Source organism: Lethenteron reissneri, chromosome 31, assembly GCF_015708825.2.
Source record: "Lethenteron reissneri isolate LAM-NWPU_2019-01 chromosome 31, ASM1570882v1, whole genome shotgun sequence".
NCBI classification, from domain to species: domain Eukaryota; kingdom Metazoa; phylum Chordata; class Hyperoartia; order Petromyzontiformes; family Petromyzontidae; genus Lethenteron; species Lethenteron reissneri.
Window position 1 is genome coordinate 3,051,972 of NC_083809.1, and position 14,878 is coordinate 3,066,849.

At 47.1% G+C, this 14,878-nt stretch overlaps 1 protein-coding gene across 4 annotated transcripts in view; it reads right to left on the minus strand.

The window, feature by feature from the left end:
* Nucleotides 1-14,878, minus strand: part of LOC133349672 (formin-like protein 2) — a 60,444-nt gene that overhangs the window by 15,797 nt on the left and 29,769 nt on the right. For all 4 annotated transcript variants that reach the window (XR_009755974.1, XR_009755975.1, XM_061563305.1 and 1 more), the window contains exons 12-21: nucleotides 14,402-14,512; nucleotides 13,813-13,962; nucleotides 11,879-11,980; nucleotides 11,199-11,418; nucleotides 8,646-8,840; nucleotides 5,358-5,482; nucleotides 4,075-4,286; nucleotides 2,691-2,925; nucleotides 1,609-1,677; nucleotides 848-928 (exon numbers count right to left, since the gene is read on the minus strand). Coding sequence is in view for 2 of the 4 variants with exons in the window: in XM_061563305.1 (XP_061419289.1) it covers nucleotides 848-928; nucleotides 1,609-1,677; nucleotides 2,691-2,925; nucleotides 4,075-4,286; nucleotides 5,358-5,482; nucleotides 8,646-8,840; nucleotides 11,199-11,418; nucleotides 11,879-11,980; nucleotides 13,813-13,962; nucleotides 14,402-14,512 (1,500 nt within the window). In the remaining 2 variants the exon portion in view is untranslated. The remainder of the gene's footprint in view (nucleotides 1-847; nucleotides 929-1,608; nucleotides 1,678-2,690; nucleotides 2,926-4,074; nucleotides 4,287-5,357; nucleotides 5,483-8,645; nucleotides 8,841-11,198; nucleotides 11,419-11,878; nucleotides 11,981-13,812; nucleotides 13,963-14,401; nucleotides 14,513-14,878) is intronic.

Consider the following 14,878-nt stretch of genomic DNA (forward strand, 5'->3'; position numbering starts at 1 on the left):
ATTTGATCTCTATGCAATTCGTTTTTGTGTTTTCCCACATGCGAATAAAAACAGCTATCGTCTTGAATACATGCACTTTAGTTTGTGTTCTGAAATATCCGGCTTGAGGTTTATTAATGTGGTGGTACTCAAGTGTACCACGACAGCACTGATGTGATGTCATGTTAACGATGTTATAAAACATGAAACCACGACATCACTATACCATAGCTGAAAGTCACTTGATAAAAATCACACTATAGTAATACCTCCCTGTGCAATGAACATCATTCACACCCTTCGAATGCTGCATATTAGTTCATTGTGATATGAACACCACCCACACCCTTGCCAAAATCTCCACAACTAGCTTCATAGTAACACCCAACCCAACAAACACTTCTGCTTTCCCCTGTTCAATTAATAGCACATTTATTTTCTTCGATCATATTTCCACGTTGCCTTAGATTCTAACGAGTGGGGGAAACAGCTGGGGATTTCCAACACAGTACTATCTTTTGCAAAGTAAATGATCCTGGGTCTATTGAGTTCTCACCTCCATTAAAATAAACTCCCACTCCACATAAAAGTTGACAAACAAGCACAATTTTTTCATTCCTTGCTTAAGAATCAACTTTTTTCAAAAGCGTATCCCTCCAATACTTCCTTTCCTTGTCCTTAAAACCTTAACCATCTTCCCCCTTTCTAACCTCGCCCCTCCCTTTCCCTATCACCCCATCCCTCCCCAACACTCAAACTCCATCAGCCAATACTAATGTACAATTTATAATGTTTGTAAAGCGCTCTCACAAAAGCGCTTTATGAAAGACACGCGTAGCACTGTGGTGAGAGAAGAGGATTCACTCACGAGGTCCAGACTCTGCAGCTTGAACCCGTATGCCACCCCCCTCTTGCTGCTGTTCATGTAGTTTCCAAACGCCAGGACAAGCTGCGTGCAGCAGAGACAAACAAAGATTAGGCTGTTGAGGCAAAAGCTGTTCGCGAGCACCTATTAAGGACGGCACAATGCTCGGAAGGGGTGGCGTGGCCAACTTGGGTGATGGCGCTGTGAACATCGACACTGAGACAAACAAAATTTCAAGGGGCTCTGGGATGTGTTGAAGGTGATTGTAGAGATAGCGCTAGGATCAACATGAGGGCTAGTGTTGGTGGCTGGTCGGCCCGTTGGTTAGGGTCAGTGAGGGACTAATGCTATTCTAGATTTGAAGTTTTCGTGACTGCAAGGATCCATACTCTTTGGCTCTTTCGGTAAAGTCACGTAGGTGAAAAATAAAATAAGACAAAATAAAAAAGTACTTTTTTTTTCTACCTACATGACTTTACCGAAAGAACCAAAGAGTATGGACTAATGCTAGTTGATGGTTGGCTATTGGTTAGGGTTAGTACTATCACTCAGTTGGCTAGAGTAGTTTTGAGTCAAGGGTATTGGCTGGCATTTTGTTGCCTTGGATGTCAGTGTTAGAGATAATACTTTCTGTTGGTTGCCGAACGCTGTTTATGGGTGAGTGTCTGTGGGCGGCGCGAGTACTCATGTGGCTGGTTAGCTAATCGGTATTTTCAGTTATTGCCCGCACTTTGTTTCGCAGCGTCTACAAGAGCAGGCCTCACCTCCAGGATCTTTTTGAACTTCTGAGAGGACTTTATAGACAGCGACGCTGCTATTATCGCATTCACAAACTGCAAGACAAAAAGGGGGGGAAATATTAAGGAAATCGTTTTGTTGCGGTGAATGAGCACAGCAAAGGCAATCGCTGAAACACGCTTGAGAAATGCTTCGTACACACAGCTGACATGCACTACTTTGTGTGGACGTAGGGTACAATCGTAAACACAAAACACAAGAAAAATAAACAAACGTTCGCCGCAATGAATTGCTCCATTTGCATTGAGATCTGGCCAATGCCACTGGGGGGGGGGGGGTTTACAAAGGGAGGGGCAGCCAAGTATTGCGCAATGCAACGGGGGAAAGGGACGGACGGAGATGAAGAAGTGATCCTGCCCCGAGGACATCATGTTCCATCAACACCAGGCCCCACTCGAGGCAGCCAGTGGCAGTCGAAACCCATCGGAGGCTGGAGACGGTCACCCCTCCTATCGTATTTTTGTAATGTTTCTTGTTGTAACGTTCTTACCCACCCCTACTGGATGTCTGGAAAAAAAAGAGCTTAATAGCTCATCGGATTCCTCCAGAATTATAAAATATTTTGATTCTGATTCTTTGCAGGCATGAGAGGGTACAGGACAGAGGCACTATCATAGTAGATCATGATTCCGTCTGAATTCTACTAGAATCTGTACGAGGTCATCGTTAACACTGAGTCCACTAGAAACTGTGAGGTCACTGTTAACAGTGGCATCTCATCTCTAGGTACAGATGATTATCATTACCAGTCTCAACACATCAGGAACCTAAAATGAGGCAATCTAAATCGTCATCACTGTCTGAAACAGAAGAGACAGGTCACTGCCAACAATCTGAATCCATGAAAATCTGGAGAACATCGTTAGCAGTATGAACTCACTGAAATCTGAGGGTGATCATTGCCAAGTCTAAATGCATCAGATTCTGTAGGACAACATATTTTACATTGTGAATTCATCAGAACGTGCAAAAAAAAATCTTCATTCAGAGTGTAAATCCATCAGAATTGGGACCCGGTCTGCCTCGAAGCTACGCGAGGTCGACGAACCGGAGTGAGGCGTGACACCGTGTCCATGAAGTTGCCCATGAAGAGCATGACGGTGATGCGCTGGGACAGACGCTCGACGCGGCCAAACTGCAGCATGAAGCGCTCCTCCTCCGCCAGGTCCTCGGGGGAACGCAGGTCACGCTCGTACTGGCGCAGGAGCAACGCCTCCGACTCGGTGGGCACAAAGCGCTGCAGGCACTCGAGCCGCTCCACCGGCAGCTTCTGCAGGTCGTACCTACAGGCATGTATGCACGCGCACACACGGGCACGCACGCGCACAAAGATAAAGATCCCCCGTATAGCCTTAACAGACTGTAGGGGCAAGTGCTGTTAGCGAGCACCTATGAAGGCCGGAACGGTACACGAAAGGGTGAGTGGCCAGCACCACGCCCGACCGCCTTTGTCTCCCTAGTGGCGATGTTTACACACCGCACCAGGTACTCATTTCAAGCTGAGTCGAACTAGGGGAGGCCCAGGACCGGTTAAAATAATCGTCACTCGTGTTGGCCGTGAGCGGGAATCGAACCTGGGTCGCCAGGTTCATAGCGCAGCGCGCTAACCGCTACACTACCGCTCCCCACGCGCACGCACACACACGCATAAGGTGAAGGCACTGTTTAGCCTGATATAATGAGGACATGTACTGGAGAAGTTGTTGCTGCAAGGGGAAAGTCGCATAGGTGAAGGTGATGGACAGGCAGGTGATGTAGGTGATAGGTGGAGAATGGGAAGGTGTCAAATGTAACTTTAGCTTCCGTGCAAGCGGACAATTGTTACTGTTGCTGGTTTACATTCACATCTTGTACGTTAAATGTGTAAGAATAACTATACAGGCAGTCCCCAGGTTACGGAAGATAAAATCCCATAGCTGGAAATAGTTGCACCTCCCCTACCCTATTACGAGGTTCGTTTTCTCTCAATGCTGCATCGCGCTCTCGTCCGTTTTCTATCGCTACCTTATCATATCCCTGTACATACGCTCTGCACTTCCTAGGATTCTTTAATTTCAACTAATATCTACCCTAACACAACCCATAATTAAACTAATGGAACATATACTGTATCCAATTGTTTATGTATACCACGAATGTTCGTTTACCGTGCATTAGGCTAGGCCTCGACTTTAGGCTCTGCCTGCCTTACACCCCACGCTCCACGGCATTCATCCTCAACCTCACCACGCTGCACTACTTGCGCTTGCCTTACTCACGCAAAACAATCCGCATATTGCATTCTTTTAACATGATTTAACGGAGCATTTCCGGAAGGTCAAATTTCCGCAAGTTGGGTTCTTCCGCAACCCAGGGACTGTCTGTATACCAGAAATTGTAATTTTGAGTGGTTGTAGCCAATCAGATATGTACGTGCGTGTGTTTTCACGTACGTCTGCACGGCTTTGCAGATCTCCCCGTGCGAGCGTGACGTCTTGCGCAGCGTAATGGCCAGGTTGCGGGCGCGGTTCGCGTCCAGGAGCGACACCTTGGGCGCCACCTTCGGCTGGGCGGCGTCGCACCGTGGCCCGTCCACCTGGATTGTCGCCACCGGGCCCTGCGCCTTCGTCTTGAAGAGCTCCTCGAACGAGTCCATATCCAGAACCTGCGCCACACGCGCGTGCGGCAGGCACGGAGCCGTCTTCAATGCTCACGCCACGTTTCAACGGCCGTGGCGGGGAAAGGTTGCCGGCTCTGTTTAATAACCGGGCACGGTCCACGTTCCCACGCCAGCCCCACTTGGGCCGACCCCCCCCCCACCCCCCCCCATAGGCAAGTGAGGAGGCTTGGGTTTTGACGCCAAGCGGGCAGGGACGCTCGCTTTTTTTACTGCGCTTGACGTTTTCAGCCATGCTGAGCTCGGAAGTAGCAATGACGTCACGGCGTGAACACGGACACTGGACGCGTGCTTAGTGGCGTCACTCGCGTAGTTCTGATTGTGAGCCGAGTGCTATCACCACAGTGCCAATTCACTTCTTAACACATACCTATGGTATATCATTATCATCATTGGCTATTTATTCTTCATCAAGTACCGAAGGAGCAGAAGGATAATTCAGTAAGCACGGCACACATACCAATGGTGTGGTGAGGACTACGCCCGGCAGCCTTTGTCTACACAGCGCTGACAATTACACACCGCACCAGGTACTAATTTAAGGCTGAGAAAACCTAGAGTCAGGCCCAAGACCAGTTCAAGATATTCATCACGGCAATCGAAATCAGGTCGCCGGGTTCGTAGTGCAGTGCCACTAAGTCGTGGTGATGTTACCATGGCGCTTGTGCCCAGGTGCATCTTGATGGACAAAGACCCCCTTACAGCCTTAACAGACCGTTGGAGCTAGTGCTATTAGCGAACACCAATGAAGGCCAGCACGGCACACGAGGGGGTGGGTGGCCAGCACTACGCCCGGCCACCTTTGTCTCCCCAGTGGCAACATTTACAGATCACACCAAGTACTCATTTGAGGCTGAGTCGACATCGGGGAGGCCCAGGACTAATTCCGCTTATCGTCATTGGTGTTGGGCATGAGCGGGAATCCAACTCGGGTCGCTGGGGTCACAGCGCAGCGTGCAAACCCGCTTGTTGAACAAACACAAAGACACACCCACATGCACACACGGAACAATCACAAAGGCTCCACCGGAGCTGGGAACGCAGGTGCAGCAGACTCACCTGCAACAGCTCCTCGTCATCCATGTCTGTGAAGACGGTGCCGTTAACCTGGGAGGGCTTTAGCGCCGTCCAGTTGAACACAGGCAGACGGTACTTGGTGGGGATGGCTTTCTTGATGCGCATGCCTGGAGTGGCCGATGGCACAAGCGCAGGGAACAAAGCGCGGGGGGACGCACGGCATCAATAATGTACCTCGGTAACAATCGTGATAATGATGATGCCATTCATCGAGGAAAGCCTCAGCGAGTCTTAAGGACTCCTTTTAAGGAGGGTCCTGCATCAGGATATTGAGGGCAATTCCATAAACGAGTGTTTTACGACTGTGTTGGGCTTCACAGTGGGATGTACCGCGTGTTGTTTGACGTGATGTTCGACGTTTTGCTTTGTGGCGTTTCAATCTACGTGCTAGGAGCTTCTTCAGGAACTGAATCAATTCAGTTGAGTATGTGCTGTATATAGGAACAAACCAGTCCAGGAGGATAAACATGAGCTCTTTGAGTTTAAATCTGTATTAAATATATCATAGCACCAGGGTCTGCTCTGTGACCTCCTTCCAACAGATACTGCACAGAGCCTGAAAGTGCACCGAGCTTGGCACAACAGCTGTTTTTGAGTATTTGCAGTGTATATGCATTTGCAAATGCAATTTACTTCAGTATACAGCATTAACTGAAGCATAACTACACACCCGAATGAATATACACACATACACATGGGGTCCAACAAAAATGAGGCATAGAACACAGGCTGGTCATTGTAGTTGCACCTTACTAGAACGTGGCAAATATGTCCTTAGGCAAATAGGAAGCTTACTAAATAATATTCTTTGGGTCTTTCGGTAAAATCACGTAGATAGAAATAAAATAAAACAAATCACGACATTTCGATCGCAACACAAGCGACCTTCATAATACAAATAAAGTTATAATTTTTTCTATCTACGCGACTTTACCAAAAGACCCAAAGAATATGAATTCCTGCAGTCACGAAAGCTTTAAGTCAAGATTTACTAAATAATGTTTACAACGACGAGTCCTGCACACACAAAGTGTTCCAGCTCACCGCGCGTCATCGCGCAACGCGGCGGAGACGACATTATGAAGTGGCAATTGTCGTGCGTACTAACGCAACACGAATTATTCACCAAATATATTTTTTGTGTCCTTTTTCCTCTCGGTACTGGCAGGGCAGCATTTTTCTTTTTTCCCAAATAATAAAATAAAACACAGCATTAGATGCTGATCTCGGCATCTCGCATCTCCCGCGGAATCTCGACACACCGCGCTCGCGTTACGGCCCCGCGCCCTACGTTGACACGCCAAACGAGCTTGAAGTATTCCTAACAACAAACCGTGGGCATTTAGAGAGGTGGTGCGAAATGGTTGCGTCCTGTGCACACACTTCACTAGGCTCCGGAGCGATAATCATTTAAATTAAACAAAGTTGGGAACTATCGTGCACACGCGCACACTAATTTCGTTACTTTTTCTAACGCGCATGCCCTCGCGGGGGGGTGGGGGAAGGAGGGTATTTATTTGCTACACGGAAGCCGAGCTGTCAAGGTGAAACATGTTTGCATCTTTGCAAATAATCCTGTTTTTGCTCTGGTTTGTGATTCCATATTTTGGGCTACCCTTAAGAGCAATTAGGCCAGTTTTCAATTGGGCAAGTCTCTACTATTAATGTGTCGGTTTGGTTGAAATTGGCCGTCTTCACGAGCGTTATCGTGCTCCCCCACCCCATTGCAAACTGAGAGAGAGGCGTTGCCAATGTATAAACGCTTTCAACCTTCGCCGGAAAGCATTACAATCCCATATATATTTAATTTCAATAGGTTGTTTACTTTCTATCTGCTCGATAGACCGTGAGCAATTAGGATTAGGTGCTTGGCGTTCTTAATTCAATAAGCAAACACCATCACGTATAAGTCTGTTCACCTAAAAGTTAACCACTCTGAAACGCAATAAACCAAAGCCACTGGGCCAGCCTGACAGCTGTTTAAATATTTGGCTCACTTGGCCAGCATTGGTAATAATCAATGCTAGCGTGGACTTTGGTCATCTACTACCTCCAATGCAGGGTAAAGCCATACCCACACCAAACTGCTCACGATTGTGCACTGCTTTATATTTAAGCCTGCAAAACGCCACCCGCATGGTAAATAAACCAATCACCACCCCAAGTACTCTTTGCAGAAACAAATGATCAAGTACCTCCAGGCCTTTATCGATTAAATACAAGACGCTTGGCTCTCCGGCATGGCTTTTCCAGGGCCTATCAATCATTGTAGAATTAATCGATTTGTGTTACGTCATGTGATAACACACAACACAGGCTCCGTCTTGCTGGCAGACATCTAGACAGGATTTGCTCTTGGGAGTCGGCACCACTGATTTACAGCAGTTCACATTAATCATCGAGAAGATAAATGTTGGATTAGATCCTCTGAAAACTAAAGATTGTATCTGAACTGGTTGAATCCTGTGTGTGTGTGTATACACACAGCAGGCATTTTCTGAGGCTAAAGCTTTGCTTTAGTGACCCAGCATTGTCTCCGATTTCATGATTTCACAAGTGCTGGCTTGTTCTTGCTTTTGCAATGGGTAAATAAAACAAGGATAATTTGTGAGGTTTAAAAGCAACAAAGCACGCTCACACACATGCACACAGAAGCCAGTCCATAATTTAAGCCAGCAACAGTCATGAGGCAGAATTCGTTGAGGTGAGTGCCAGCAAACAACAAAATATCTGAGAGCCACGCTAATTCTCAGCACGTCCGTGTGATCTTGCACCCCACGGCCTCCTGTGTATGTCAGATGAATGTTAAAATTACTCTCGAGCTTTAGGGTTAACGCCGGCTGTGGGTTACCAGTTATGAGAGTGCTTATTCACTTAGTTTTAGTAAACTGCTTTGGATGACGGGAACAAGTGAAGTTCCTGTTGGAGCTACGCTGTGGACAGCACAACGGCAGTAAATTAAAATCCATTGTTGTGCTGTGCTTCTATGTCCCTGTGTCTATGCTCCCTGCTTTGACCAATCCGTAGTAACCGGCGTGAAGTATGGTCAAATACTCTCACATCCAGCAAAGGCCTGTAACAACACCGACTTCCATATGCCAAGCACTCATGAACAGAATTGTCCAAACATCTCAATGTAGCAGGACCCTTCTGAAAATGAGAGTATTGAGATTCGGCGACAATTTCCAGAAAAATAAATAACGAATATTTCCCACAGCAGGCACAGACAAAAACACACACTTTCAGACAGATGGACAAGCAACTGCCTACCTCCTGGCACAGTGGGACTGTTGAACGCTCCGTGGCGAGGCGCCCCCTTGGACAGTTGAAAAGCCTTTCCCATGCCGGGTGGCGGAGGAGGAGGGGGCGGCGGGAGATCCTGGGAGACCCCCGGGGGAGGTGGTGGTGGCGGCGGCGGTGGTGGGGGAGCAGGTGGGCCTGAGACCAGCAGTGGTGTCGGCGCTTCTACAGCAGGTGAGGAGGTGGGAGAGATGGCACGGGACACGCACACAATCTTCAGACTCGATCGAAACTCTCATGGGCAAAATGGCAGGCACGTAAGGATGCATCGATTGAAATTTATTCTGATGTTCATGACACATGGTATCGAATTATGTATCAAATTGAATACTTTTTTTAATTTGTATATTGCTGTATATGATTGGTTCGAGTCAACCCTGCAGCAAGTGGAGATTCTACACGCACCCACATCGGCAGAACACAATTGATGCTCGAATATTATCACAATCCTGAAGAATGATAATTCAACAAACCACAAGGTGGGATGAGGCAGAAAATCGTTACATGCCTCGCAATTAAATAAGTAATATTATTTATTTAATGGAGGCTCCCCTATCCATAACTAACAATGTTATTGTGCTCACTGTGTTGCTACGCACAGGTTAGTAACACCCTGCTTTGCATAGTTAATCGGTTCATACCATCACTTCTCAGCCCCACACCTCTCTTGATATGACTTGCCCATCTTGCAGCTCAACATCGGGGGAAGTATTTCGCTCACGTGATGCCATAAATCAAATATGTTTAAATTCCTCATTTCAAAACGACAGGGTGCTAACAGCAGTGCCAGCTGTGCTGTTAATAACCAACGTTTTGTGTATGACAAAGATCTGGAATGGCACTCCACTGCTGTTAGCACGCTGTAGTCGCATTTATGCAACTTCTCATAGAGAGTATAATGTTTAGACGATCGGCCTATGTCAGGCGGTACGATACTAAGCGTTTCAGCAGAACGTGACGGTGATGATGAGACGAGGTCGAAACTGGTCCAGAGTTTGCTTATACAAATGGTGCTAGTTAATACAAGCCCATATGGCCAATAAGACGATTAAATATAGAAGTACATTGTAAGTGGAAGTACTGAAAGCTGATTGATTTTATGCATTACTTAGAATGTCCCCACTACAGGAAGTAACAAGTTTTACTGTGAAAACCATTGTCGTTGTTTTAACGTATCTTGCGACTTCCTGTCTCCTTCATTTCCCAACAGAGCTTTCTCTCACCCATTGAATTGTTCCGGTAAAAAAACATTAAACTGGATAAATATCCATGCAACATCTATTAATATATGTAAACCCCTGTGAAGTACGGATTTACATAGTTTTTATCTCTTGCGTAACAGCATTCATCAAGTCAACCAACTGCTTAATCAGAGCGGTGCGCCCTGTTTAATGAAACACCAAGATAAACGAATGCATAAACCCCAATGTCAACAATTAATGACCGATTCAAGTAAAGTCTAATTCTTTACTTTCTGTGCTCCCTACAAAGAAAAAACAACGATGAAAATATGCACAGCATGTTTATGAAAATGCAGAAACGAAACACATGACTTACGGATGTCAAAAAAATCCCAAAAATGAATGACTTTACTGCATTACCAGAAACGACAACAACAGTCTTTTGAAGAGACCCATCCTTCCGTGGCCGGTGTCTCACGTGCCCTGATTTACAAGCCCCTATGCGGAATCAAAGAGGTTCTCTGTTACGCGATGTGAGATGCGTCACGCATGCCAGCCCTCTCTCTTCGCCCACAGTTCCCTGCAACGTCACTACCAAATGCTTCTCGAACGCTAAGACACATGCTCTCTCTCCTGCAGCTTCTTCTCTCGTCCCCAGTCCTTGACGACAATTTCAGCTATCAGAATTCAAATATCCATTTGCCTGGCACGCGATGAACGTTACTGTCATATGCAGAGCTGGTGGGAAAGTGCTGCTGTAAATTGTGTGCAGAAGTAACTTGAAGGGATCTAAAAATGATCTCTGTGACATCCGCTTCTGTGGGCCTTCATCTAACGCAGGAGTTGGCAACCAAAATAAGAAGAGCCATTTTTTTCAAATTCGGTAAAAACCCTCTATATTTAAAGAGCAGCAATGCATGACAATTCTAAATTTGAAGCTTTCGTGACTGCAAGGATTCATGCTCTTAGGTTTTTTCGGTAAAGTCACGTAGGTAAAATATAAAATTAATAGAAACAAAATAAAATAATTTTATTTTTTACCTACGTGACTTTACCGAAAAAACCTAAGAGTATGAATGCATGTCAATACGAGACGGTGTTTCCTTAATAAATAACGTCACGAAGCAACAGTCCTTAAAGAGCCGCATGCAGCTCCAGAGCCGCAGTTTGCCGACCCCTGATCTAACACGAAGGGTTGCATTGCTCTGCAAGAGTTCTGAATGGATTCTTCATCTTGCAATGTGATGCCAATGGATGAGCTCGGTGGAAAATTACAGACAAAAACCACATGCTTTCCCAGCGGGCCCTTTCCTTTTGGTGTTGTTTGGTCAGATGAACTCACCCGATGCTCGATCGGAGGCAGGGGTTGAGGCAGTGTCAGCGCTGGGGAGAGCGAGCAGGGAGGATGGCAGCCCATCCTGGGACAGCACCATGCTGGAGCGATGAGCCTCCATCTCCTCCAGCCTCTTCTCCAGCTCCGACTGTCGGCGCAGGGCCAGGTCCTTCTCTTTGACGGAGTGGCGCAAGGTGGACACCTGACCCCGCTCCTCCTTCAAGGAGACCTGGGACAATCGGGGACAAGGGGCAGGAGGATGACACGTCTAAGACTGACCATTTTGCTAAGGCTTAAGATTTTTACATTTGACATGCACAGCCCTTTTTGTCAATCCACTGCTGGATGACGGCCAGTCCACACTTCCATCTGCTGCCAAACACGTATCCCTGCAGCCGCCTATAACAACCTGTTTGTACATGGTAGTGGCCCATTCAAGCACTATCCAGGCTAATACCTGCTTCGCTTTATGAAATCTGATAACGATTCATATTTGTCCTATAACACAGTAAAGGGTGCAGCGCTGCAATTGCTCGTGCACGCCACTGGTGGCAGAAGGGCCTCCACTAGGGGGAGCTTAAGAGAGTCCCTCTAGAGGATTGATCCTTTAAATCCTATTAAAACACACACATGCATGCATACACACATACAAAACAAATGTGAATGCGAAAGTGAGCAAATGACCGCACCTGGAGCTTTTCAACTTCCTTGCAGTAATTCAGCAGTTTCTTCTCCAGCTCCACAATCCTCGAGACTGCCGCATCCTCCTGTTCCTGCAAGTTTTCTTGAAGCTGCAAGAAAACGGCAAATAGCCTTCACATGCATGCTTGCCTCCTTCTGCAGTGAGGCAAGTCAAATAACAAGACCGTCGTTAATCTAATTCTGGATAAACAAAATAAAGCACAACGCCGCATATCCGACCATCACATACCAATTAACCACCCACACCCAGTGCAGCCGTGGTGCATGATGATGTAACTTGACAGTTTCTACAGACGTTCAACAATCCAGTCGTTTCACACGCAGCAACGTATTCCCGTCTACATACTTACTTCTGAAGTACAATAACGAATGTCTCTATGTTTAAAGCATATTGTGTGTTATGTTTGCATAATAATCTATTTATTGCAATGTAATTGCCATTTTCCATAAACGTTCACATATCTGACCTTTTCACATACCTTAATTCCAAAAAGATGGAATATGCAACATTGCACTGTACATGGGGAGTGGCCTTAAAATAGTTTACAAATAATAGAATAGTGTGCGTACGGTATGACAATACAAGTACCCACTTTGCGATGAATTCAAAGTGATTTCTGTTAAAAAATTAAAATCATATGAATGTGCAATGTCCACCACTGGATCAAGGCCACCACGGCGGACCAAGGCCACCACACGGCGGATGAATGCCATCCCACGCTTGTTTGAACAGTGAGACAATTTTGTCTCTGATTTATATCGGTCGACTTTCACAATGTTTACAGGCATCTGTTACAGGTCACAACGTGCGATATGTGATCAATATAACACTGCGTTCGGAAGCATGTGTGCAGTGCGCGCATGTGCCCTTGCAGCAGCGAGTGTGTGCGTATGTGTAATGCCTGCGAGTGCGTAAAAGTATGGGGTGCATTCTGTGGCGCATGTGTACAGCGCGCGAGTGTGAGCGTGGTGCTCATGCATTAAGAGCCACGTGATTCTGAGCCCCACGTGGATCGTGGGACCGCGAGCTCACTCTCCACGGTTAATAATCTCCATGGTCCCACCAATCATTTATTAGGTTTAGATTTTATTTTGGCCCAGGTTAAGACCCATCGGTAAATAAATGCTAATTTTCTACAGGGACCTGGTTAGACCATAATAACCTGGTTACAGGAAGAATAACAAAAAATAACCATCGCACATGGTCAAGTTCCGAATGGCAAGTTCGTTCATCAGCATGGGACAACAGCTCACGGCACCGCACAGTAGCCCCAGGCTCATGGGAGAGAAAACCCTTCGAGCTGGTGGGACCGTGGCCCGGGACCTGTGGGGTAGACGGCGCTGTACTCCAAGCCCGAGCTCTCGTCGGCTAGTTCGCTGGCCGTGACTGCGACGTCTGTCACGGGGGGGGGGCTCTCCAAAAAGACCGTGGGAGACCTCGCGGTCACGATCTAAAAGATTGGTCCCGCGGTCTTACAATTGGGTTTCCGATCTCTAGAGTCCCTCGGATATCGTGACGACGAGGATCACCCAACTCTGTTATAGGCAACGTGTGTGTGCGCAGTGCATGTGTAGTGTGTACGGAAGTGTGTTTGCAGGAGTGGTAGTCGTGGTCAACACACCGCGCTACAAAAACCCAGCGACCGGGGTTCGATTCCCGCTCACGGCCACCACCAGTGCCAATTTTCTGAACCGGTCCCGGGCCTCCCCAAGGTCGACTCAGCCTCAAAGGAGTACCTGGTGTGATGTGTAAATATCGCCACTGCGGAGACAATGCCGGCCAGGCGTGGTGCTGGCCACCCACCCCCGTCGTGTGCCGTGCTGGCCTCCATCGGCGCTACTCGCTAACAATAGAACTTGCACCACCGGGTCTGTTAGGGCTACAGGGCGGGTTCTTTGCCTTGTTTGCACGAGCACTCACGTGCGACACTTGCTCGTTGAGCTGCTGCACACGCTCCACCGCCGCATTCTTCGTTTCGGCGTCGTCCACGAGCACGGCCACGTCGAACACATTGTCCAGGTACGCCTGGATCTGCACCTGCAGCTTCTCGCTCTCGGTCTTCTTCAATTTCTATAGCGACGACCGCCACAAACACCACCACAAACACCACCACAATGACATACGAAAGACAATACAAAGATCCCCCGTGTAGCCTCAACAGACGTTTGGGGTAAGTGCTGTTAGCGAGCACCTTTGAAGGCCGGTTTTGGCAAACGAGAGGATGAGTGGCATGCATCACTCCGGGCCAACTTTGTCACCGTACTGGCGATGTTAACACACCACACCAATGTACTCATTCGAGGTATCACGCAACTTGCTTTTCTCATTCTTATCTTGATCCTTTTGTGTTGTTATTCAATCCTTTCTTGTAGCTTACTTTCATCCAGCAGTGGTTAGGTCATGGTTGCTTGTTAATAATAATGAGACTGAGTAGAATAGTAAAACATAAAATGCCCCGGTGAGAAGTGGAGGGGCGATCAGAGCGAGTTTGTACAACTTGTGCCGGTACCTCCAGGTATTCGTCCATGCCCAGTTTCGTGAACTCGTACTGCAGGTGAACCCTGTAGTTCATGTGTTCTACCGAGTGCACCACAATGTTGATGAACTGCATGCAGGCCACCTGTGAGAGACAGAGATACTCAATGGAACACTGTGGAGCTAACACAATGATAACGAGCTCCCCCCCCCTTCGTGTTTTATGGTGCAGAGCGAGCAAGTTATGCGATTAAGTACCTAATAAGGCCACTATGGCATAGTAGGAAGGAGTCGCGTGCCCGGAAACCATGCAAATAGGCTTGTTTCCCCAGTGCTGATGTTTAGACAACACATTTGTCAATGTGATTGAAAACTTTGATCCTTTACTGTGTATCGATAGTTCAATGTCAATGTGCCTTTTTATTAAGGAACTGTGTATTATCTTGGTGTGATCTGGGAGTGTTTTGTTATTGTTTCTGCTACCTTGCCCAAGCTTGATAAATCGGACGTA